Source organism: Hippocampus zosterae, chromosome 15, assembly GCF_025434085.1.
Source record: "Hippocampus zosterae strain Florida chromosome 15, ASM2543408v3, whole genome shotgun sequence".
Lineage (NCBI taxonomy): Eukaryota > Metazoa > Chordata > Actinopteri > Syngnathiformes > Syngnathidae > Hippocampus > Hippocampus zosterae.
The window spans coordinates 13,663,829-13,686,914 of record NC_067465.1 but is presented as its reverse complement, the minus strand read 5'-3'; the positions used below and the strand labels follow the sequence as shown (position 1 = coordinate 13,686,914).

Genomic DNA, 23,086 nt, shown 5'->3' with positions numbered 1-23,086 from the left:
AACCAAATCTTAAATTCTCCTCACAGCGCCATTCAACTGGCCGACAACGGGGTCAGTACTGTTCCATCCTCCAATTATGGGTCACAGTATAAGTGTGGCAGCCGAATTCAACTAGCAATACAACATGAATACATTGTCAAGATGTTTCCCATGTTTTGGGAAGAGGCAAATTGAGTGTGTGCCATTATTCGCGGGGGACACGGACTAAAAAAAACATGAGTAACTGACCACTCCACCCCACAATGTTTATTATTGTATCTCCATCCAGAAGTATTCATTTAAAATGCAGCAGTTCATTGGCACCAAGACATATTGTGGTAATTTTAGGGCTATTATAAAAGACTTTGGCACCATCTCCTGGTCATAAGGTGTTGCAGAAGTTTTTTCCAGTGAAAACGGGGAATAATTATTTTTTTTAAAAACATCAAGAACACTTTTGTATTAGCGATGGGAGTTCAGATTTCAAATTCTCCTCACAGCGAAAGTGACCTGGCCCACAATCAAGTCAGCAAACTGCCTTGATCAGTTGTTTGGAGCAAAGCTCTTGCAGCTAAATTTGATTGCATCAATACACTGGATTTTTTTATAGTGGCCGACGGAGAGAGACATTGCCCAAAGGAACCATTTTCAAGGTGGGATTTTCCAGAAAAACTAGACCACGTGAGGACAGTTAGTTTAAACCCGAAGCTTGCTCCCCATTATTCAGCCACGGCCAGCTCAACTGGGCGATTTAGTTAGTGTAGGTAAGTGCCAATTGAAGGCTAAAGTATTAAATGTAGAGCCTGCCAGTGTCTGAAAAGTGATGAGGTCACACATTCTCCACGCTTTAAACGTTACCTCTGTGACGATGGCTCGGTGCTGCCTGATCCGGCGGTATTCCTCCTCCACGCCGACATTATGGAGCAGGGACAAGGACAGGGGCTTTCCGTTGCGGCACAGTATGGCCTGACACTTGCCCACATTGGCGGCCGTCAGAACAAAGCAGCCGCTGGGGTCGGTGGGATCGTGGCGGATGTGACAAAGAGCTGCCGAGCCGCCCAGCTTCTGCCCGGCGGTTCCCAGCTTCCTGCGGTGGTGACAAGGGAGCAAGCACTGATTTATGGATTCTTCATTTTAAAAACATCAAGTTGATATAATGAAGGTTTAAGACAGATTTGTGAGGTAAGCTTTGTCCTGAAATAAAGTGTATTACATTGATCCATTTCTATTGCGCTTGTTGTCACTCATGCCACGGGTGAATTGGAGCCTATCCCAGAAGATTTGTGGCAAGGAGCAGGGCACACTCTCGTCAAGGGCTGGACGATTATGAAAATAACACTAACCACGATTATTTGGATTGACATTGAAATCACAATGAATAAAATGATGATGCACTGACTTCAAACCTTAGAAACCGCAACAACTCAAAACTACCACCATAGCCTTCATGCCCATTCATCCCTGCACAATGAACACTTTATTCTTGAACTCTCATTTCGTTTCAAAAAATGAGCTTGTAAATATGAGGTGAAATTCAAACCTCTCGCATTTTTACTTGACTACATTCACACCTATGATGCCTTGCATCTCTACACACATTCAAGTCATGAATAAGCAAGCATCTGCCTTTTCTCTCTGTCATATTTATTTTATCTTCTGCTATTATGCGCCCTTTATTTTCATACGTCTTGGGACTTACTGGGCTAATCAGGTACTATGGGTATCATATTTTGTGCCGTATGATGTGTATGTGTGTGCTGATATAATGACTTGGATCTTTGTATCCTTGAATTTTGAGGAAGTGGGTGTCCATTAATTGCCCTGGCCTACATAGGACCGGTCACCAGCCAGCTACTTGCAGTGCAAACACACAACGACAAGCATTTACACATTCATTTGTACCTATGGACACTTAAGAGTCTTCAATTAATCCAAGGCATGTTTTCGTAATGGGAGGAAGTCTGTGCACCCATGCACTCTCGGCAAAAACGCAAACTCCACACAGCAGGACGGGAGCAGAGATTAGAATCTCCAAGATGAGGACGGTTAGATGGCCGTATTAACCACTGCCCGAAATAAAGCACTATTTAACAACCAATAAATGCATCACAACACATCCATAGCTATGTTTAAACACATAATGACCTTTGCATGACAAGGAACGTGTTGGTCATGTAGTCTTCTTCGCTCTTGGTCTTGTGCAGCTCCTCCGCCAGCACATCATTCATGGTGCACTGTAAAAGGTAGGGCACCTCCACGTTCCTGTCGCCATCGAACACGCCGTAAAGAGCTTCGCGACTGCCGCAGAACCGGTTCACCGAGAGCGCCGCCACGCACAGTCTGAAACAGAAAGAAATCATATTGCGCGGTCGCGATATTATTGAAGAAAGTCTTCTGCTTGCTTATCGATTGCTCAGCACGCTGATAACCATGGTAACACCACTCCAGCCAGTATAACGAGCAAGAATGGCATGCACAGCTCGCCTCTCTGCGCTATGTCCGCATGGAGATGTTTTAGCACGTTTTCAATCGGCACCCTTAATGACTTAGTGAGGCTCCATTGATTATTCCCCCCCCCTCCATTATTGACTGATGAAACTCACTTGTTTTTTACGCCTGAGGCCTCCGTGTAACCATGACTCCACACGGCGGGCCCACCAGGTGCCTCGTTCGATGAGAAGGTCGGCGGGGGATCAATACGGAAGCAGCGAATATTACTGGGAGAGCAACAAGAAGGGAATTAAATCCACTCGTTTTGAATGAAAGAGAGAAGAAAAAAACAATGGTAAAAATAAAAGCAAGCACATGATAAACCAGGAGTGAGCAAAGAATGCACGGGCGCACTTCTACATAGCACATACAGTCCACTCCATATTTTTAATCTGTCTCATTGAGCATTTACATTCTTGTCAAATCACTAGCGCTCATGTTTCCTGAAATTAGTTAATTTAAATGTAGATTTTAAGTCCATATCAATTTGCTTCATTACACATGCACGCACTCACTTGAGTTGTTCAAGGGTCTTATGGTCCAGGTTGAGACGTGGGTTTCCAGTCAAGTCCAGTTCTTGAAGCTTGGGAGGCAAATTCTCGGGCACCGTCACTTCGCTCAGTTCGTTGCAGCTCAAATCTACACACTAACGTCACAAGAAGACACAAACACGTGCACAAAACACGCGGGCGGCATATAGACTTGTTAGCCACTTGAGTAGGTATGCTTCCATCATCTAATCTTTCAATACAGTTTGAAATTTGATCCCGTTGTCATGTTTTATTGCATGCAAGTGTATCTAAGGTTGCTTTACCTTCATTTCCATCAGCTGCATGACCTCAGGGAAGACCTCAATGGAGTTGGAGTGAGCAATGAGCGTGTGCATACGCCGGCAGTTCATGATGGTAGTGGGCACAGTTTTCAGTGTGTTGCCGCTTAGGTCGACCTCCTCCAGCTCCTCCAGCTTGGCCATTTTGCTGGTGGAATGAGGACAAAATATTGAATACTGTGGAGACTTTCAGTTAGTGCAGAAGGTGTTTTTGGACTAGAGGCCGAAATGGGGCACATAGTATAATCAGGCTCATTCTGTCCAAAGTGAGCAAAGGCCAGATGACCCCGAATGAGATTATCTTTATCTTTTAGAGACGGCTCATGGACAATTTTAGATGATTTTTTTTCCCTCTCCAATTTCTTCAGAAAACTGTGATTGTCATCATGTGTGGAGTGTATCACACTTCAAAATGTGTTGTGCGCAAACCCCACTTTCGATGCTACTTTGGTATAAACTACGAGTGAGCGTTACCTGGCAGGGAAGGTCTGCAAGTGGTTGTAGGCCATGTGAAGAACCCGAAGGTGCGAGTGGCCCGTCAGCATGGGCACGCACTTGTCCGTCAGGCGGTTGTTGGTCAGATAGAGCTCCTGCAGGATGCTGTGGCTCTCCTCAGACAGTGTTGAGGGAGGCAAGTGCTCCAACTTATTGGCTGAAGCATTCACGCATCGTAAGCTGGGAACAAAATAAAAAGGTGAATGAAAAGGAGGTGACACTATCCACACAAAAGACAATGAAAATGCAACAATCTACACTCTTTGCAGCTACCTGACACATTTGAGGAACAGGTTGCAGGGCAGCTCCAACAGTTGATTGTGGTGCACGTCAAGAACTTCCAGCAGGGGGCGCTCCACCCTTTCGGGCAGCTTCTGCAACTGGTTGTGCCCAAGGCTCAGCTTCCTCAGGCTGCTGCTGCATAACAACCTGCAGTAGTGAGCAGCACCCAGACATCTTTGTCAGAAAAGACCTAGCATGGACACTTATGTATATACAGAAAGATGAGTGATGTGCCGCATACAAAGTGACTTCTTTAAGGAGGGGAAGTGAGAATGTTTGGTGTGATTTATGACCCTCTGTGGAGGACAGATGAGCGGCTGGCATAGGGCAAGCTGGATAAATCAGCGCCATACTCCATTTAGAGACTGCAGACGCGCCGCAGTGGGACACTCACCGCACTGGGAGCTCGCCGACAAGGTTGTGGCTGGCGTCCAGCACTTCCAGTTTCTTCGCTTCGCACAGCCAGTCTGGCAAAGACTCCATACGGTTCCTTCGGAGGGGCAGAGGAAAAAAATGGGGCGATGATAAAGACAAATGGTGTGCGGTTTGTTAAAGCGTGGCAGCTAATATTTCTCCCGAGTGTGTTTAATTCATGGTGGTGCAAGGAGGAAGTGTTTTCAAGCCTGAGATACTGATTAAGTGCTTTGAAACATAAATCGAACTCATAGATTACTGTCTTTCTATTGACCTCCGTTTTCGTGTTTCACATTAAAGGTCATTTTATGTTCTTGCACGTGTGTGTGTGTGTGTGTGTGTTTGGCAATTTTTCTCACCGCGAGATGTCCATGTAATTAAGATTGGAGGGCACGGGACTGACTTCCAGGCTCTGCAGCTCTGCGGGGAGAAATCCAAACTCATTAACCTACAGCAAAGACATTTGTAGTAGTCTACAAAAACAGGTCGCTGGGAAAAGGGAGGACAGGCGACCGTTACGTTACATATTCACATCAGCCGGTTTTGTCTCAAATGAAGGAGGAGCTTCAGACCCACCGTTGTTGGAGGCGTAGATGCCCTTGAGCAGGCAGCCCTTGACCTTGAGACTGGTGATTCGGTTTCTCTCGCAGTGAAGCACCTCGAGGCGGGGAAACACAGAGACATCCAGCTGTGTCAGTCGGTTGTCCCTCACGTCCAGCTGAGTGACGTGCCTTAGCAGGTCAGGTTCATCCGGCACCATGTTGGAGATCTTATTGAGCCTGGTAGAACACAGAACAGATGTTTTAAGGGCGCGCGTTAGGGAAACTTGAATTCTTAATTGCTTGTACACAAATACTAATAGTTGGGCCTCTGGTGTGTCACATCAAGGGTGAAAATAAATCCTCTTGCTCAAGTGGCCATCTGTTGCATATTTTAGAACAACCTTGACTAAAAGTATGTCATACTGTGAGGTTAAGTCATGTTTTTTGAGGGGAAAAAAACAAACCAAAAAAAAAAAAACCTCAATGAAATGTTTCATTGAATAACAGTGAAGATTCCTGCACATGTTTTTCAGACCCTGCAATACATTTAAGGTAAATAGGAGTCCTAAACCTAGACAAACATCATAACAGTAACTGAATGGTTCCATACCATCTTTCCCATACAGCACATTCAGAATATTATTTTGTAATTAACATTATGTTTTAAATCAGCCATGCATTTTCTACAATGCTTATTATCCTCATTCAGATTTCCAGTGAGGCTTTGGGCGAGAGGCACAAAATATCTAGGACTGCAGGGGACATGTACACACAAGCAAGCATTCACACATATAGACAATTTCGAGCCTAACATGCAAGTTTCTGGAATGGGGGAGGAGCCAGAGAAGACTCAAAATTCACAAAGGGCAGACATGCTACGAGGCCATGCTAGCTGTTTTAAAAACCTGTGATTCATAACGTATTCTGATGCTGACAGGCACAAAACAACTGCCCTAAAAACTCTACTACCCGGTCGGTGACACGTGAGCATGGCGCAGAGCATGTTGGTTTTCCAATTCTTTTTACTGATTGAGCAAAGTTACAAGGGGTAAGGCATTAACTTGCAAATAGTGCAAGTCATTGCAACTTAACCTATGGCGAGACACCTGTCGGAGTCGCAATGAGCAAATCATTTCCTGATTCTCTGCAGTCTGGCTGTCTCCCTGCTTTGGTTTCCATCATTAAGGGCACAGTCAAAGTTCAATCTTCTAGAAACCACCTGACACAAATTCGCTCCGTCCTTTGCTGTTACCTGAGATCGACGTGTTTGACGCGGAGCAGCCGGAAGTTCTGCAGGGTGAGCGTTTCCAGGTTGTTGCCGGCCATGCACAGCTTCTCTATGGAGGCCAGCCGCTCGAGCACCTGCGGCACGTGACTGAACTGATTGAAGGAGAGGCCCAAGTACGACAGCCTCTGCAGGGAGCCCAGCTCATCGGGTAGTTTACTCAGGTTGTTGCCGTCGAGCAGAAACGTTTGCAAACTGCCAGTGGGGGACAGAAACGCGACACTGATTGGAAAGGAAACCAAAGAGTTGTGGCCTGTCAAGCAGTGAAGTTACAGAAAATGGTCAGCAGATGGCAGCAAGCGCCCAACCGGCCCTACTGGCCACTTCTGGAATGTGCAGGCCGACCAGATCATTCCAACATATTAACTTCTCATCGCTCTCACTCTTGCAGGATGCATGGCTTCGTGTTCGTGTTGAATCAAAGCTGTCCAAGCAGAGCTGCTAAATCACGCATTGGCAATGGTAGTGGTTTGCATAGCTATCTGAAAACTATAAATTGGCTCCACAATATGAATTCTCGCCTCAGTGATGATATTTAAAAAATAAACGGCAATCCATTTTTTTTGAACGGTTGTCAAACGTTCTCAAAAGTTGAATGTGACTCATGCAATGACTTTTAACTCTCGCCCTAATAAAAGCGTAGTCGAAAACTTCAGGTATAAATATTCAGGGAAACTTTTGTTTGTACAAGAAGGTTTGGGTCTTTAGAGTGCCAGCCCAACCATCAATTGAATTTAACAATCGGGTAAGGCTTTTGTTGTCGTTATGCACTTCCACCCCACGGTTATGTAAACAAGTCGCTAATTTATGCAATAAAAATTACTGCCCGCACACATCTACCTCCTGCCATATGATCAACTAAGCTGGGCTCAACATCGAACCGTGCCACTTTCAAACAACTACGCCGTCTGAATACCATGCAGAAACACTCGCATCCCCTATGGATAGAATTGCTATCACTTCAAAGCCAAAACATTGGATGCGCACATTTCCGCTCGCTAAAACCGTTACCTTGTGATTCCAGGCACATAATGTATTTCTCGTGGAGTTGTTGATGTAGTGCCGAGGGTATTTGTGTTTGTTGATATGTCCATGTACCACATACAAAAATTATTGCCTCTATGGGAAATCACCCAATCTGATTATCAGTATTAGGTCACACTGTCACCAGACAAAACCTCAAATAATCTCATGCGGCCTTAAACAACACGATTCATTGTGAGATGATTGTAAAACAAAGCGAAGCTGAGGGTTAACAACAGACAGAGAGTAAACATTTAATTCTGCACGTTAAACGAGCTGAGCATGAATGGCGAATCCCACAAAAGGTGTTGAGCGTGTTGAAACTAATGAAGCGCTGTGTGGCGTTTGCGCTGCCTGGTGTTGTTACTAGGTTACAGCTACATTTGGCTTTGCAAACTATTGACAATCGGGTCAGGTGAAAAGTTCAGCCACTTTGAATCGAGTGATGGCCTGACCTAAGTTCTAATGTCAATAACAAAAAAGAAAAGAGGGCAAAAAAATTTGAAGACTGACACCCTACTGTTACCTACTTGGTCATGGCCCCCACAGAGCTGGGAACCGAGAGCAGGTAATTGCAGCTGAGATTGACCTCAGTCAGCATGGGCATGTCACAGATTGCCAGCGGGAACTGGCTGAGGTGGTTGTTGGACAGGTTGAGACTCCGCAGGCGAGAGAACCTACACATTTAAGAGACACAACACGACGTTAAGATTCATGGAGACTTCCCGTTTAGCAAACAGTCGCAATCCTGACGTCTGTGTTGTCAGGTCAAACAACAGAGCCCGGTGGTGACATTTGGAGCGGCGTCCCGTAGCTGAGGGGTGACCTTCATATGGGTCAACAGCCCCTCATTTGTTTTTACTCACATGCCTGCAAAGAGACAATGTCGGGGTAGTTGTTTAAAATGGCCACAATGGATGTTTTTCATCTTACTATTTACACATACACTGCACATGAAGGTAAAAAAATAAAAATAAAATAAAAAAACACATCTCAGCGATTGATAAGAGCCGGCGAGTCATTCCTGCTGAGGGTGACTACCGCAGGCATTGTGTGTGTCATTCAGCCATTCAATCAACCTCTGCAATCTGCTGAGTAATGCCTGTATCACTTTCCTACTCCTCTGCTCATCTGTCCTATCGTGCCATCGTCGACTACGCTCCTGCGCCCTCTCTGTATCTCTCTGAAGCCGCTCCAGTGATTTTATCTCCACCAGCGAGTTTATGATCAAACAAATCTGTTTGTCTCTAAGCAGGATTAGAGGACAGTTTCACTGCACACAATGGGGGGTGGAGGGGGGGGGATTTGCATGGCCTGTGGTGAAAGAAACCAAAGAGATTGGATTTATTACTCTTTGACTAATATCGCAAAAGCAAATGCACTGTGTAGGTCTGTGCAAAAGTGCACAATTTGGCAGTGGTTTGCCAGCTATTGCTTTTTTATGAGCACTGGTCACGACGTGACCAATTTCCTATTTGCTGTGCCACCACTGCAGTGTGCTTAATCAGCCAAAACCACACGGCACTGATCACATCCTTTGAAACAAATGGAATAAAACGGAGTTCTGCGCCACCAGGTCCATGCGCTGAATTCCCACTAGAGACCAAAGCAGGTCAACTTTGAGAGATTCAATGCCCTCGTCAACACTGTTTTCAAAGCCTATTTGTGCGTCATTTTGCAATTGGGTGGTTTTAATTTCCGTGTCATGTCTACAGAATGAAAGAGCACCAGACAAAACGTACCCTTTCTAATTCAGCACCATGACATCAGAGCAAATAAAATAAGTGCATATATTTTTCTATGACACCCAAAGGGAACTTCTGGCGGTGGGTAAACAAAGAAAAATACAGACTATTATAAATGTTTTCATTATACTTGACTGTTCTACAGAACATCTCCCTTATTTGTGACATGAGAGGTATTTATGCCAAAGTGTCCACCCGAAATTAGTCGTGAGTCGCAAATGTTGTTGATGGTTCCATTCATTTAAATCTCTGCTTTACCGAAATGCTACAATTATAATCTATCTGTGGATTTTTTTATGACCAGAATTGAAGAATTAAAGTCATTTTTGCATATATTTAAACGAGGCCTTCATTTGAGATATTTTAAGCATCGCGGTCACACTTGGTCAACTTTTACTATGAATACCTTCATTCGTGGCAAAAGCTGTCCCTCGTGAATTGCAAAAGCATCCCCACAGATATAAATAAAGAAGCCAAAAGCATTTGCATGGCCAGTGAGGAATGAGCTCAGGCTCAGACAGAGAGAGATGCATGCTGGGAACTAAGGCAGTTTGATGCCAGAGGAAATGGCGAGTCTGATTATTGCCTATCTGATCTGCCACTAAGTATTTGGCCAACAGAGCAAAGATGGCAGAGAAAGGAGGCAGGCAGCATGGCCACGCGTGGCCCTCCTTTTGGGAGATCTAACAAAATCCCAAGTTTGATGTTATGAACAAACAACCAAACAAATAAAACACACACACACACACACACACAGCTGGTATTTTTATGCAACCCAAAACAGCTTTTCACAAAACTGTCCAAAAAGTACACACACGCATGTATGCACACACACATCCATAAAGGCTTTGGTCCTTCTGGTAACGCTGCAAAAAAGAATTCGACTCTCGGCTAAACACGTCTTTCTCATTACTGACCTCCTTTTGTGTCATCAGGCTGAGTCAAATGAGGATGAGCCTACTCAGGTTTGGCAGCACTAAAGGAATGTTTCCATGTTTGGCCAGTGCGGAAAGCTGTGCTTCACTCACATTTAAAAGGAAACATTATGAAAATTAACTTTTTAAGTGGTTGCAAACAAATCGTTGGGTGCCTGGAGTCCCTTGCCCACTCCATCAAGTGTCAAATTAAACAACCAAGCACTCTCTTTTTTCTTCCTGGGACTTGTACGTACATATTAAAATTAGAGGTCAGATTTCCACCCGACATTCCGTTTCCTAATTGCGCAGTGAACGAGTACCAGTTGGACTTGAAATGTGCGCCTCTAATCATGTAAATGTTTTTCTTTTTAGTTTAACATGGGTTATCTTACCTAAAATTCCACGTCGGCTTGTGGCCAAAGGTTATGGCAGATTTCACTTGTTTGGGGGGGTGTTCTGTAATCTAACGCCCTCAATGGAAGGTCATCATATTCCACTCTGGTTTTTGTTTCAAGCAGAATTCGCTGTGGACAGGCTGCCCCGAGTCAGCTTCACAACCACAGCCTAAGTCGCCATTGACACAGCAGTATATGTGGCGCGGTATGCGGTCATGTTCTTGCCTAAATTGGAGTGGGACAGCCCCTCAAAACGACTACCGGTAAATTCATCAAAAAAAAATAATAATAATGTGAAGGAATGTGCAGTGTGGTACACAACGATGGATCATTTGGGTATTTTGACTAACGCATGCCACAGAAACATTATTTAAAGAAACGGGTACTGTTTTAAATTGTAGAATTAAAAAAAAACATAACATGTTTCTTCTCTATGAATGACCATGGAAGAACATCATAAGCGGCCGACTCATTCAGGAACCTCAGATTACACGAGTGCAACCACACACGCACATTCCAGGCATTGCATTTGAACAACAAGACTATGTAGCCGATGGACATTTACTTTCCCTGGAAGAGGTCGGACTTTTCTCTTTCTGCAAGCGCATATAATAAACGTAATCCGGCAGCAACCTTAAGCAGCACAAAAAAATAAATAAATAAAGCCACCCGTGGCCTTTTGCATTCACGTGACTGCACATATAATCACAAATACTGTACTGTCCATAAACGTTGGCTGTGGTACTTTAATCGAGTACCGCAATGAGCATGCAGCAGATGGTGCCCATGAAGACAGGGAGCGAGAAGGGCCAGTCAGTCAGTGACATTAAAAGCGTCCCTGCTGATGAAAATGGCCCTCTGGGCTCATTTGGCTCTGCCTGATATATACAATACAATACAATACATGCTGATATGGCTAGTCTCTTCGGCCCCTGTGTGTGCCCCCCTTATTCCTGTTGTTCAGACTGCAGGTGGACATATAAGTGGTCCAAACTGGTCATCTGCTCAACGGGCACGGACACAGACACACAATATGGGGGCGAGTATGAACATTTTCCCCTATCGTGATCAATCAAAATCAGTAAATATGAACCTATGAAATGCTGACTTTCCCCCTTGATCTGCCCAGAAAATAGTTAGGGTTGATCATTGCAAATGTCAAGCAGAGTATACACCTGCCCGCCCGCGCACACGCACACGCACACGCACACAATTCAAATTCAAGCCTTATCCTGCCCTTGCAATGGGAGTCAGTATTGGCCGAATTGTCAGATATATCTTACTGATTATTTGATGCACAAAGCTGCCTCTCACAGGAAGCCTCGCTACTATGACAAAGATCTTGTTTGGCGAAGGAGATTTGGGCTGGTCAGTGGAGATATGGTTAGATGTGCGGTATGCTGTATTGGTCATCTCGAGTCCACCACACAACATAAGAGCATCAAGAACATGCTGGGGGTTTTTTTCCCTTTGTCACATGTGCCCTTCTCTCACTTAAAAAAAAAATCTGGTTGGGATCTTAAAACACACTCTCTCCTTTCACAATGGCTCATCTTATCTCATTCTACAAAGATTTCTCTCAGTTTTAATCAAACAGATGAACGCTAATTCTGTTATCGCGTTGTACCTCTGCAGCTGTTGCAGCCACTGGTCTGCGGGAAGGAAGTTGTGTTTGAGGTTGAGATGGGTGAGGTCATGACTGTAGAAGAGGTTGGAGGGAAGCTGTTCCAAGCTGCAGCAGGACAGATCCACAGAGTTGATCCTCTGCGACACCATCTAGAAAGGACGAATACACAGCACATGAGAGCAAGCAGTTCAACAAGATTAGCTGGACGACTCTGTGTGCATCCAGATTATAGTTGAAGGGTCAAATGGCATTCAGTGGCCAATCTTCTTTGAACTCGCAAAGAAGAAAGAGAAAGTGGGGTTAGTTCGGTGACCTAATGCACGTTACATCATCGTGTTATTCAGCTAACTGCTTGTGTTCGCATCACTTGCTCGTTGGCTAGGACATCAAATATAGACAGTACGGGACTAATATGTGGACACTTTCTTGTTCGACAGCATGAAATTCGGTGTCATAAAATTATCAGTGGCACCTTACAGCAAAATAAATATATATAGAAATATATATATTAATATATAAAGGACATTTCTGGTGGTTTCTGGTAGGTGAAATTATTTATCATCCTACGGCACTGATCCCGAAGGGGTCATTCTCCACAACTGGTGGTAGGGGAAAAAATGTGATGCAATATACTTTACTGATGCCCAATGGGGAATTCTCCCTTAAATAAATACATGAATAACAATTAAAAAAAAAAATCATCATTATTGAGCCATCCATCCATCCTCCTCACAAGGGGTTGCAAGGCGTGCTGGAACCGAACCCAACTGTCTTCATGCAGTAGGCTGGGTACACCCTGAACTGGTTGCCTGTCATTCGCAGGCGTTTACTGACCCCTAAGGGGAAATTCTCCACAATGGTGGTAGGTAAGTAAAATAAAATCAATGTCAAAGGGGAAGTTGGAGAAGGTTATGTCCTTTATCAGCTGGTATCTTTGTGTCTTGCTCGAGGCAGTGCTTGAATGCAAACTACCCTGTCGCAACATTCTCCGCAGTGGAAACCTTCAGTCCTACTTTACCCGGGCCAATAGCCTGAGAGACTGTGCAACTGACACTTACAGCAGCCACCTTTGTCTGAGGGGAGCCAAACAAAAGCGTTTGTACGGCCGTGGCTTGGGCATGTGCTGCCTCGATGCAGGCTTCTATTATGAGTGTCCCTCTGGGTGCCGGCGACACGCATGTCCCTATTAATATTTAGAAAAGAGGTTTTCTCGCAATAACCTACTTGAGTTCAAATGATAGAGAGAGAGAGAGAGAGAGAGAAAGAGAGAGAGAGAGAGAGAGAGAGAGAGAGAGAGAGAGAAAGAGAGAGAGAGAGAGAGAAAAAGAGTGGGGGCAGGGGGTTAGAGGGTGATGTGACCCTTGAGTTCCACACTAAAGTGTGGACTGCGATGAAGTATGCTCACTTTGCTGTGCTTGCACATGCTGTGTACTCTTTGGGGAGGTTAGAATTTTTTTATCAGTGCTCATGTGCGCGTGTGATTTGTAATGCGGCTGACCCGCGAATAAAGTATATGCATAAGCACAACCCATTCCCTCGCTTGCTTTTCTCTCTTACCTTGGCAGCATGTCTGTGCCAGCGGAGGTGTTCTGTGAAGCTGTCGAAGCTGACATAGTACGTCTGACTCTGGGGCCCGGCCGAGCTGAAGGCCAAACAGTGATTGTGCTTCTTTACTTCCTCCACCTGCAGACATTAACACCCACGCACACACAAATGTAGCAAGAGGGTGTTGTTGGCCATTTCATTGGCTATGCCCGCGGTAAATTAGTTCAAAATTAAGTTATGCTACCAGTGCCGACAACAGGGGTGTCCTGCCTGTTTTCCATCTCACCCTGTTGAAAACAACACCTGATTCAAAGGATTGGTTCATCAGCAAGCTAAGAAGCAAGGTACCGATCCTGGAGAACTTTTTCCTCCTTCTATATAACACACATACGATTGTATTGTATTGTGTATTATATGCAGAAACATTGACTAGGTTTGAAAATAAACAGACTTCAAGGTGAACACATCAAGGACAACTGTTAGTGCTCTGGAGCATATCTGAAATGGATAACGAACCGCATTGGCAGAGCAATTTGAGGACACGACAAATTGACGACGTGACATACTTTCCCTCCTATGAGCGGCAGGATGTGCATCTTCCCCGTCTGGCTCTCCTTGACAGAGGAGACGATGAGACAGGTCCCGCAAAGGATAACCTGCCGCCTGGTCCAGCGGTTGACGGGCAGTTGCAGCTTCCCTTTGCGGACGTTGTACATCCCCGACAGCTGGACCCGCTCGGAGCTCTCAATGTTTTGGGGTTTCCCTGGATCACAAGAGAAAGGGAGGGGAAGGGGGATTATTGTGTGGTTAGCAGAGGCATGTGATGGGGGGGTTGAGTAAATGTTCGCCCTCTGGGGAGAATGAGGGCGCTCTATGAGATTTTACTTGACAAGACGTTTGGGTTTTTTAAGCGCATTTCCAAGACTAATACAATTTAAGTGCCACGTGCACGAAACCAAACTAAACCAAAACACAATGGAGACAGAGGGTGCATAATATTAATATACATGACAATGTGATTTTATGGTATATATACTGAATGTATATATATTTTTTCCATAAATCTTAGAGAATACTGACAATGCTACTATAATACTGCACAGTCCGGTCGTGCACCCGACCTTTTTTCTTTAGTGCACCAACACAAAAGTTAGGTGCGCTCAAATTTTCCACTAGACTTTTATAGCTTGACTTTTTTTTTTTAAACTAATCTACTTGTCTTTTTAGGTGAGATTGACGAGCCAGTGATGAATTAACAACCTGGTCATCAAATAAAGTTCTGTATTTTAATCAAAAAAATTTTTTTAAATGTTAATCACAATTCAAGTCAACAGTATTTATAGAGCATTTTCAAACAGCCATCGCTGCATACAAAGTGCTGTACATGGAGCAATTTAACATGCACAATAAACAGTAAGACAAATCGGTAATAAAGGCAGTAGAAAGCACCAAACAGTAAAACCAAGAACAATTCTAAGTCATGCTGAGTCGAATACCAAAGAATACAAGTGAGTTTTGAGGAGGGCTTTATAGATGGGCAGCGAGGAGGCTTGCCGAATGTTCAGTGGGAGGTCATTCCAGAGAGAGGGACCAGCAAAAGAAAAGGCTCGATCCCCCCTGAGCCTCAGATTAGTTCTTGGTACTTCTAACAAAGACTGGTCCACAGACCTGAGGCGCCGGGCAGGTGTGTAGGGGCGGATGAGTTCAGAGAGGTAAGGTGGCGCGAGATTATTCAGAGATTTGAAAACAAAGAGGAGGATCTTGAAAATAACTCTAAAATGAATGGGGAGCCAGTGAAGGGATGCCAGAGTAGGAGTTATATGCTCCCTCTTACAAGTACCAGTCAAGAGGCGAGCAGCGGCATTCTGGACCAGCTGATGGCGCTTAATGGAGGACTACATTGCAGTAATCGAGCCGGGATGTGACAAAGGCATGAATTACTGTCTCAAAGTGTTATGTGAGAGGAGAGGTTTTATTTTGGCCAGCTGTCTAAGGTGAAAGAAGCTGGATTTAACAACAGCACCAATTTGCAGATCGAGTTTGAAATCACTGTCCAGTTTAAGGCCCAAGTTTGAGACTGTTGACTTAAGATAAGGAGACAGGGGGCCCAAGTCTACAGGATGGAATGTACAAGGGCCACTTGAGTACAGGGGATTCTGTACTCAAACCCCCTCTGCCTACTTGCTCGGATTCTTCACCCGAGATGTGTAACAGATTCCTTCAGTTTTTCATTGATAAGGTCTCTACAGCTAGGACTCCGGTCTCAAATACCGCATCTGACCCCTCTGTCCACGTTCCATGTTCAGCTGTACTAAATTCTTTTGAAACTGTGTCCTTGGCGCTTTTGGAGGATGTAGTTTGCCAGACGAAGCCATCTGGCTCCCCTTGATACTCTATTCCCCCGCACTTCTTTCAGGAGGTTCTCCCGAGTGTAAAACAAGACAGCTAATGTACTACTACAAAGTGATGGTGCTTGAAGTGCTCTGTATGAGAGGACTTTTGAACATATTGGGCCTGACCTTAACATTCATAAAGTTGCCAATCATTCTGAGCATCTTTTCATCCACAGCTATTTGCATGAGGCGAAACCCATTGTGGAGGGGTCGCCAGCCATTCCTAGTGAACATGTTGACACCATTGACACACACATTTGGATCTGTGTGACAACTGAGGGCCGTTTATATATCTGACATGTGAGTTTCTGTAATGTGGAAGAAGCTGGAATATTGGAAAATCGGAAAACATGTAAACCACACGGCAAGACCATCATGCTACCTGCTTGCGAAAACCCATATAATCCAATATTAACAATAAAATTAAAAAAAGGTCACAAACTACTTAGACACAGATCCTGTGTTGAAATTGTGATTGTGTGAGAATTTAAATGGGTCCACTAAAGGTAAATGACTTGTAGCTTATATTAACAATCCCAGATGCAGTAAAACAGTACATCAAAAGCAGAGGGCCTCAAGGGTCAACCATTTTGGAAATTGACCAAAATTCCCTCCATCCATTTCCTTTATCACTTGCTTTAATTGGCGTATCGAGTGAGCTCTGAGTCAATCCAAAATGAATTTGAGCGAATACGGCTGGATAGAACCTGGACCGGTAGCCACTTTGGAGGTTGCCGAATGTGTTCGAGTTTTAAGGTTCCACTGAGGTGTGACCTGAGTGGTGCAACATTGAGCTTGTAGTACTACAATACTTCCACAAAACAGGGCTAGGATCTGAGCTGAAGTCATTCGGCACAACTGTAAGCCTCACATGTCCTACTTAGCATATTGGAACGGAATAGTCAGGATTTGCCTTCAGTGATGAGTATAAGCTCCAATTCAATGCCAGGTGCACTTCTGCTGAATTTTGCTCAGGCGTCACTTGACAAACCGAGCAGCCTGCCAAACCCGACAGTCAGGTTTGCTTATCAGGTGTCCTGTCGACTCACACCGCCTTATCGCCGTGTCGAAACATCCACCTCCACAAAAAGCTTCCCTGGGGCGCCATGTGCCAGTCACTTCCACCATGTCCAGTCTGTTTTAGTGTCTCTATTTCCCACTAGAGGCGTCATACTTGTTGGCAATGTTAGACAAATACATTTAAAAAAGGACCTCCCTGACCAACAGTTTGGTTTGGTGGAGGAAAATGTTGCGCAATCTCCTGACCTCTCATTCACATATTTGACTACAGTGCAAACACAAACTGGGGGGAGGGAGAGATTCTCAAATAAGCATGTGCGAACTTGTATAGGCTCTTGTGTTTTTCCAATTATTGACATGGTGACTGGAAGGACGTACTGCAACCTCCGCTTTTGTTTATTTGAATCATTCATTATTATTCCCAAATGTCTTTTTGAGGGACTAAATATGCCCCAAAGCTTTTTTGTAAACACATGTATCGCTTTAAATGTGCTCAATCTAATGTATTATAAAACTCACTCAATGGTCCCTTGACGGTTGTGCCCCTAAACACCAGTTTCACCGATTGATACAAAACGTCGCCTGCATGGAGGTGAAAAAAGAGGCAGTCATTTTTAAGGAAACACAATCTTACGTGGGAGGAGCACGGCTTCAAAGTTAGATGATCATTTTCAGGATTCGCCACGAAAAAAATCTCCTCCCTCAGTAGCGCCCGTGGCATCAGTCTTAGAGATTGCTGCAATTTAAGCGGACATGTCTAATTTTACTAAGAGGATGCAGGAAAAAGTCTGCTTGAAAGTGAATTGGGAGTAAGCCAAGTCTGATGCAGACATTTTAAGGCTTGTGCTTTAACAAATTCCAATGTGGGATCAGAAGTGGGTATCCCACAAATGGGTAACACTCATCTGTCAAGCCTTCAACATCAACTAACGTGGGCTGAGCATGGCGTCAAAGTTTGAGTGCCAGGGCCCGTCCATCATTGCTTGCAGCTATAATGATGTTTCTAACTATTGAATCAAATTATTTGCTGCTCTGTACTTTCATTTCGGTGTTTTCTGATCATCACTGTAGCGAATCAGATCTGAACGCTTTTCTACTAATCTTGTGTTTGCAACACAATCAATTGCTTAGTTTGCAGGAACTGTTTGCTTTGACCGGTTATTGTGTGGATAACATGTCGATTGTACCGATTGTACATTTTTGTGCTGGGGCAGCAAAGGTGAACGAATTGTCCACGTGTCGCCATCGACTCGTCTTGCGTCTTTTAAAGTCATGTTGCACGTTGGTGGTCCACTGTAATGTTCCATTTCTGAAACAAGTGTGAAGGAAGCAAATTAAGTTCAGCTTTTCTATCTACTTTTAAGGGACCGTTTAATGTGCCAGCACGGTCTATATACAGGTGCTTTTGGCCTATTGTGAGAGCGTTTAGACAATTTACATTTTTGATGCGGTAAACAGAAACAGCAGCTACCTCGTTTTTTTTTTTTTAATTCTAAATACAGTAGATGCTAGAAGGTCTAAGTCCTTTTCACATTGCTCTTGGTTTTTGTGGTGCTTACCACATGGCAGGATGGTGCAAGTCGATGATGACAGCAGTCCGGCTTGTCCATATTTGGTCCTAGTTAATTGCGTGCTGTGGGTAATCTCAAAATATCATATGATGAGACTGCTTAGCTTTTGCTACTGCACTGAATGGTGACGCCAGTGAGTGTAAAAGCGACATGACCACAGATGCACTTTAATTGGAAATTGGAAAAACGTTCAGTTTGGAAGACAGCGCGCAGTGACGAAAAACAACGCGGCCAATAGGAGAAGTGGTTTGAGAGAGGTGTTGAATTGTACAGTAAACGAAACCGGTGAATAAGGAAGAAATATCTGTGAATGCAGTGTCTCAAGTGGGGAGTGTGGGCAGAGAGGGGTTTGCACATGTCGTACTAAACAAATTATTCAAAAGCTTTTAGCCTCAATATGTCACATGGGCACATTTGTACTATTTTTAGGACCTTTTGTTGAAACGTGCAGTCTGCTATGCCAGCGTAATATGCTCCTAATTTACTTCTTGTTCATTGCTAATATGCACAAACATCCACTAACAAAAATCGTGTCCATCTAATCACCCCTCCGAAATGTTGGAGCATGAAAGTCAAAGCCTGCTGCAAAGTTGTTCCTCTGATGATGCATCATCTCGCTCGGATGAAGGAGGCTTCAAGGTTGGGCTAGGGGGACTATGCTGGAGGAAGTGGGGAGATGGGAGGGACGCTCACGTGAGCATCCTGTTTACATTGGCGATCCCGGAAACAACGGGGTCTCCTGAATAACCACTGCAGGCAATCGTTCGATGTTCTTGTCTTAGCTCAGACGTCAACACAATTTCTGTAGTCCACATGCGACACCTAAACCAAGAGTATTTTAAGGTGGGATGATGTTACTCATGCTGGGCTTCCAATTATCTTCGAAGGCTGCAGCAGTAGGCACAATAGAAAGGCCTTGCCGGATGGGTGTGTATTGGACAAATCTATTCCTAGACCTACTGTGACAGGAGTGTGTGTGTGTGTTCCTGGTGATACTTCCTTCCACTTCCACAAGTTCAGGATATTTTGCCTCCATACACATTCTCGAAAAGAACATGTATGCGATGAGGGAAGCCGTTTAAATCGACTAAGTGTGGTTGACATGTTTGCCTCACAGTTCTGAGGTTGTAGGTTTGAATTTTGGCCAGGCCATCTTGTGTGAAGTTTGCATGTTCTTCACGAGCTCATGTGCATTTGGTCCGACTCTGTTTGGTTGACTGAAGACCACCATTGTGAAACCAAACCTAATTTAAGACCTATTTGAAAACCCTAATCCTACTTTGAAACCCTACAACCTGAAAGTTCTACTTTATTTTTGATTTATTTAGTTTTTATAGAACCAGTGGATATGTTATCTTTATACATGGGGTCCTTGGTGTACATTGGTAATGGCATATGACCTTTTGAGATCAGTTTGCAGAATGGCGTAAGAATACGTGGTAATTACTTTTATACTGTATTTTCCGAATTATAAATCACTCCAGCGTATAGGTTGCACAAGCCATAAAATGCATAATAAAGAAAAAAAATGCACTGGGGTATGGGTCACATTTTTTGCGGAAATGTATTTGATAAAATCCAACACCAAGAACAAACATGGCAATTTAAAATAAAAATAAAAAAGAGAACAACAAAAATGTGTTTATAATTTCACATATTATTTGTTCCAGAGTACAAGTCGCAAACCCTGGCCAAAGTATGAAAAAAAAAACTGCGCCTTTTGTCCTTGAAAATACAGTTCTTGTACTATAGTTGTGATTTTACAGCTGTGTTTGCAAAAGTAAGTGATAAAGGATATAGAAAAACATCTTGGCTGTAAACCTACGATGCGCTGTACTGACAGTTTGGGATAAATGAATTCTTTTCATGAGTATGCTACTTCAGTTCCAATTGTACTCCAGGAATAGATCAGTACGATGTCTTCCATGTGGCCTTCAAGCTGCCCCGCTGGCATTGATATCAGTCATTGTTAGGAATCAGCACCCAAGCCCGAACTGCCTTCATCCATCCCTGCATTTACCAGTCTCATCTTTTTATTATTATTATTATTATTATTATTATTATTATTATTATTATTATTTTACTCTTGAAGCTTTCCGGAGCTAACAAGGACACATCCTCGGTTCATCATCCTGTCTTCGCTAAATGCAAGCTGACATCGGCACACCTCGGCTATACGACGGGGCGTGCTGCACCGTAGGGCATGGGTGACCCACATAAGTCACCGCCAGGCATGTACGGAAACGCATTTGCTGCTTCTATAGGGGCAGACAGATGTGATGGATATGAATAATCCCTAAGACTCTGTTCCGCTCTTCGTAGCATTAGCAACTTGATCAATCTATTATATCCAGTGTTAGTGGATATAACGTCATGTTAACCATCAACGGGAGCTTATGCTAATCAACAGCCATGGAAGCCTCTGCTGATGCTGATCTGTTCAAATTAGGATTAGCACCAAACCACATCCTAGAGCAGACCTCCCGCACAGAACTACCGGTGCTTTTTATTTTATCAAGTTACATAATTATTCAATGATATCGAAATCATCTGGCATCATGAACAAGACTTTGAACACATTTCTGACATTTCATCTCACAAATCTACCATCCTTGCCATTGGTAACAAAAGTGCTAAACAATCGGCAATGTTAGTGTGGTTTTCATTGCCTATAAAAATGTACTGGAAATATTTTGAATAATCTTCACAAACAAACCAACATGAAAACAATTTCTTTGTCAGTGTAAAAAAAAAAAGAAATAACCTGAACATGTCACCAAATTGTATCCCTCAAAATACCTGCAAATATAAATTTATCATAGGAATTTAACCAGTTCCCCTAAGGCAGAGGTGGGCAAACTGTGGCCCGGGAGCCGAATCCGGCCCGTTGGTATTTTTAATCCGCCCCCCCGAAGATTGGTGCAAAATTAAGGTTTGATTGCATTCATTTCGTTTGGACCTGTTATGACAGGTATTTCAACACCAGGCGGCGCAGTTATTTCAAGTTGCAGAGCACAGGGAAGGAGGGGAAGACAAAGAAAGAGGGAGAGAGTAATGACCATGGAAGGGAAAGTTATATGTATCTGATTAAACGAAGCGGGTGACAAAGTACAAAACGCCTAGGAGACGCCTGGAGTCGGAAAGACTCAAATCTACGAGACTTTGAAAAACATTAAGCGATTCTTACTCAATCCGATTCCGCCAATTCCATGCTCTGAGTGAATTGCTTGTGGCTCGAGTAAATGAACATTTCCTAGAATGGTTTGATTGTTATCATGTTAAAACCTTTCCGCAAACTGGACCGCTAATAAGAGTCGGAGAGCAGTCAATTGTGTAGTGCGTGAACAACAGGGGGCTCAGTACACATCCTTGAGGAGAACCGTTGCTGAGTGTGATGGTGGAGGAGAATGTTACACTATTACTGGCATACATTGTGCTATCTTTTTTATTTTCTATTTCTATTTCTAACTTTTGGCCCGGCCCTCCACAATATTTTCTGCTTCTCATTTGGCCCCCTCGGGAAAATAATTGCCCACCCCTGCCCTAAGGCCTGTTCCTGAGATGCCTTGAAAGATTATCCTAAGATATTGTTCTGTGCATTACCAGTGATTTTTTTCAGGTCCTCTTCTTGCTCAACGAAATGGTCATGACTAACAAAGAAATGTTAGACCTGGTCAACAGTGAGTTCAGTGTTTCACATAAAACAGCCAATTAGGGAGAGACTTGCTTTCACTACTCCAGGACAACAAAAAAAAGAAAGAAAAGAGGAACAACTGGTTTATTGACTGTTTGTGTAGCAGGTGTCACAAGTCACTTAGCACAACAAAAATGACAAAGAGCTTGCAAACACAATGTAGTGACCAGACGAGCTAACAGTTAGCCTTGCTTGATCTATAACGAGCCTCCCATTTGGCACCGATATCTGCTTTGGGAAAGGAGACTTGAATGTGTTTGTGGAGCGATAGTTATCTGTGACGAGCACTCGACTGGTTATCTCGAGTGGGAACAAGAGGTGCACACATGCCATGTCATGGAGTTACACGTTTTACAAATCGGTCACAATGCTTAAGGCATGTTTTGAGCAGTCCTTCTCTAAACAAATTGACAACTGATGAAAAGTACACAAATTAATTTCCAAAGGACAAAATATATTTTACACAACGGGATAAAAACGGTGAAGTGACACAGATAAGACAGAGCGAGACCAGCTGTTAGCCTGTGACGCAAATAGCTGCACTGTTACAAAACACAGACACGCATATTGTCCAGATTCCTCTACCTAGGGGTTTGTTTGCAGGCAAATGGACCGGTTATGGTGCCTTGCCGCCATTGTTTCACACCGTCATACGTATTTGCAGCTCCCCCTTCGCGGTGTCTATTAATGTGATGACTGCGATGCGAAGCGACGGCCCATTATTTGGCTGACTGTCCTCTTGGGCGTCATCTGGCAGTCTTGCTGCGAGGTTGCAAAGGCCACCACAGGTGAGTGACCACAGTTAATGTGGTGTTCGCTTCTTGCCTCGCACCGCCTGTT

The 23,086-nt window shown here is 43.9% G+C and overlaps 1 protein-coding gene across 1 annotated transcript in view; it reads right to left on the bottom strand.

Annotated features, from left to right (window-relative positions):
- phlpp1 (PH domain and leucine rich repeat protein phosphatase 1) overlaps positions 1-23,086 on the bottom strand; it is a 53,659-nt gene that overhangs the window by 2,683 nt on the left and 27,890 nt on the right. Inside the window, exons 2-16 of the mRNA XM_052087807.1 lie at positions 14,135-14,331; positions 13,581-13,706; positions 12,024-12,172; positions 7,870-8,016; positions 6,284-6,511; positions 5,066-5,268; positions 4,849-4,909; positions 4,470-4,565; positions 4,067-4,222; positions 3,773-3,973; positions 3,284-3,446; positions 2,985-3,115; positions 2,583-2,696; positions 2,125-2,319; positions 838-1,066 (exon numbers count right to left, since the gene is read on the bottom strand). Of these exons, the coding sequence (XP_051943767.1) occupies positions 838-1,066; positions 2,125-2,319; positions 2,583-2,696; positions 2,985-3,115; positions 3,284-3,446; positions 3,773-3,973; positions 4,067-4,222; positions 4,470-4,565; positions 4,849-4,909; positions 5,066-5,268; positions 6,284-6,511; positions 7,870-8,016; positions 12,024-12,172; positions 13,581-13,706; positions 14,135-14,331 (2,396 nt within the window). The remainder of the gene's footprint in view (positions 1-837; positions 1,067-2,124; positions 2,320-2,582; positions 2,697-2,984; positions 3,116-3,283; positions 3,447-3,772; positions 3,974-4,066; positions 4,223-4,469; positions 4,566-4,848; positions 4,910-5,065; positions 5,269-6,283; positions 6,512-7,869; positions 8,017-12,023; positions 12,173-13,580; positions 13,707-14,134; positions 14,332-23,086) is intronic.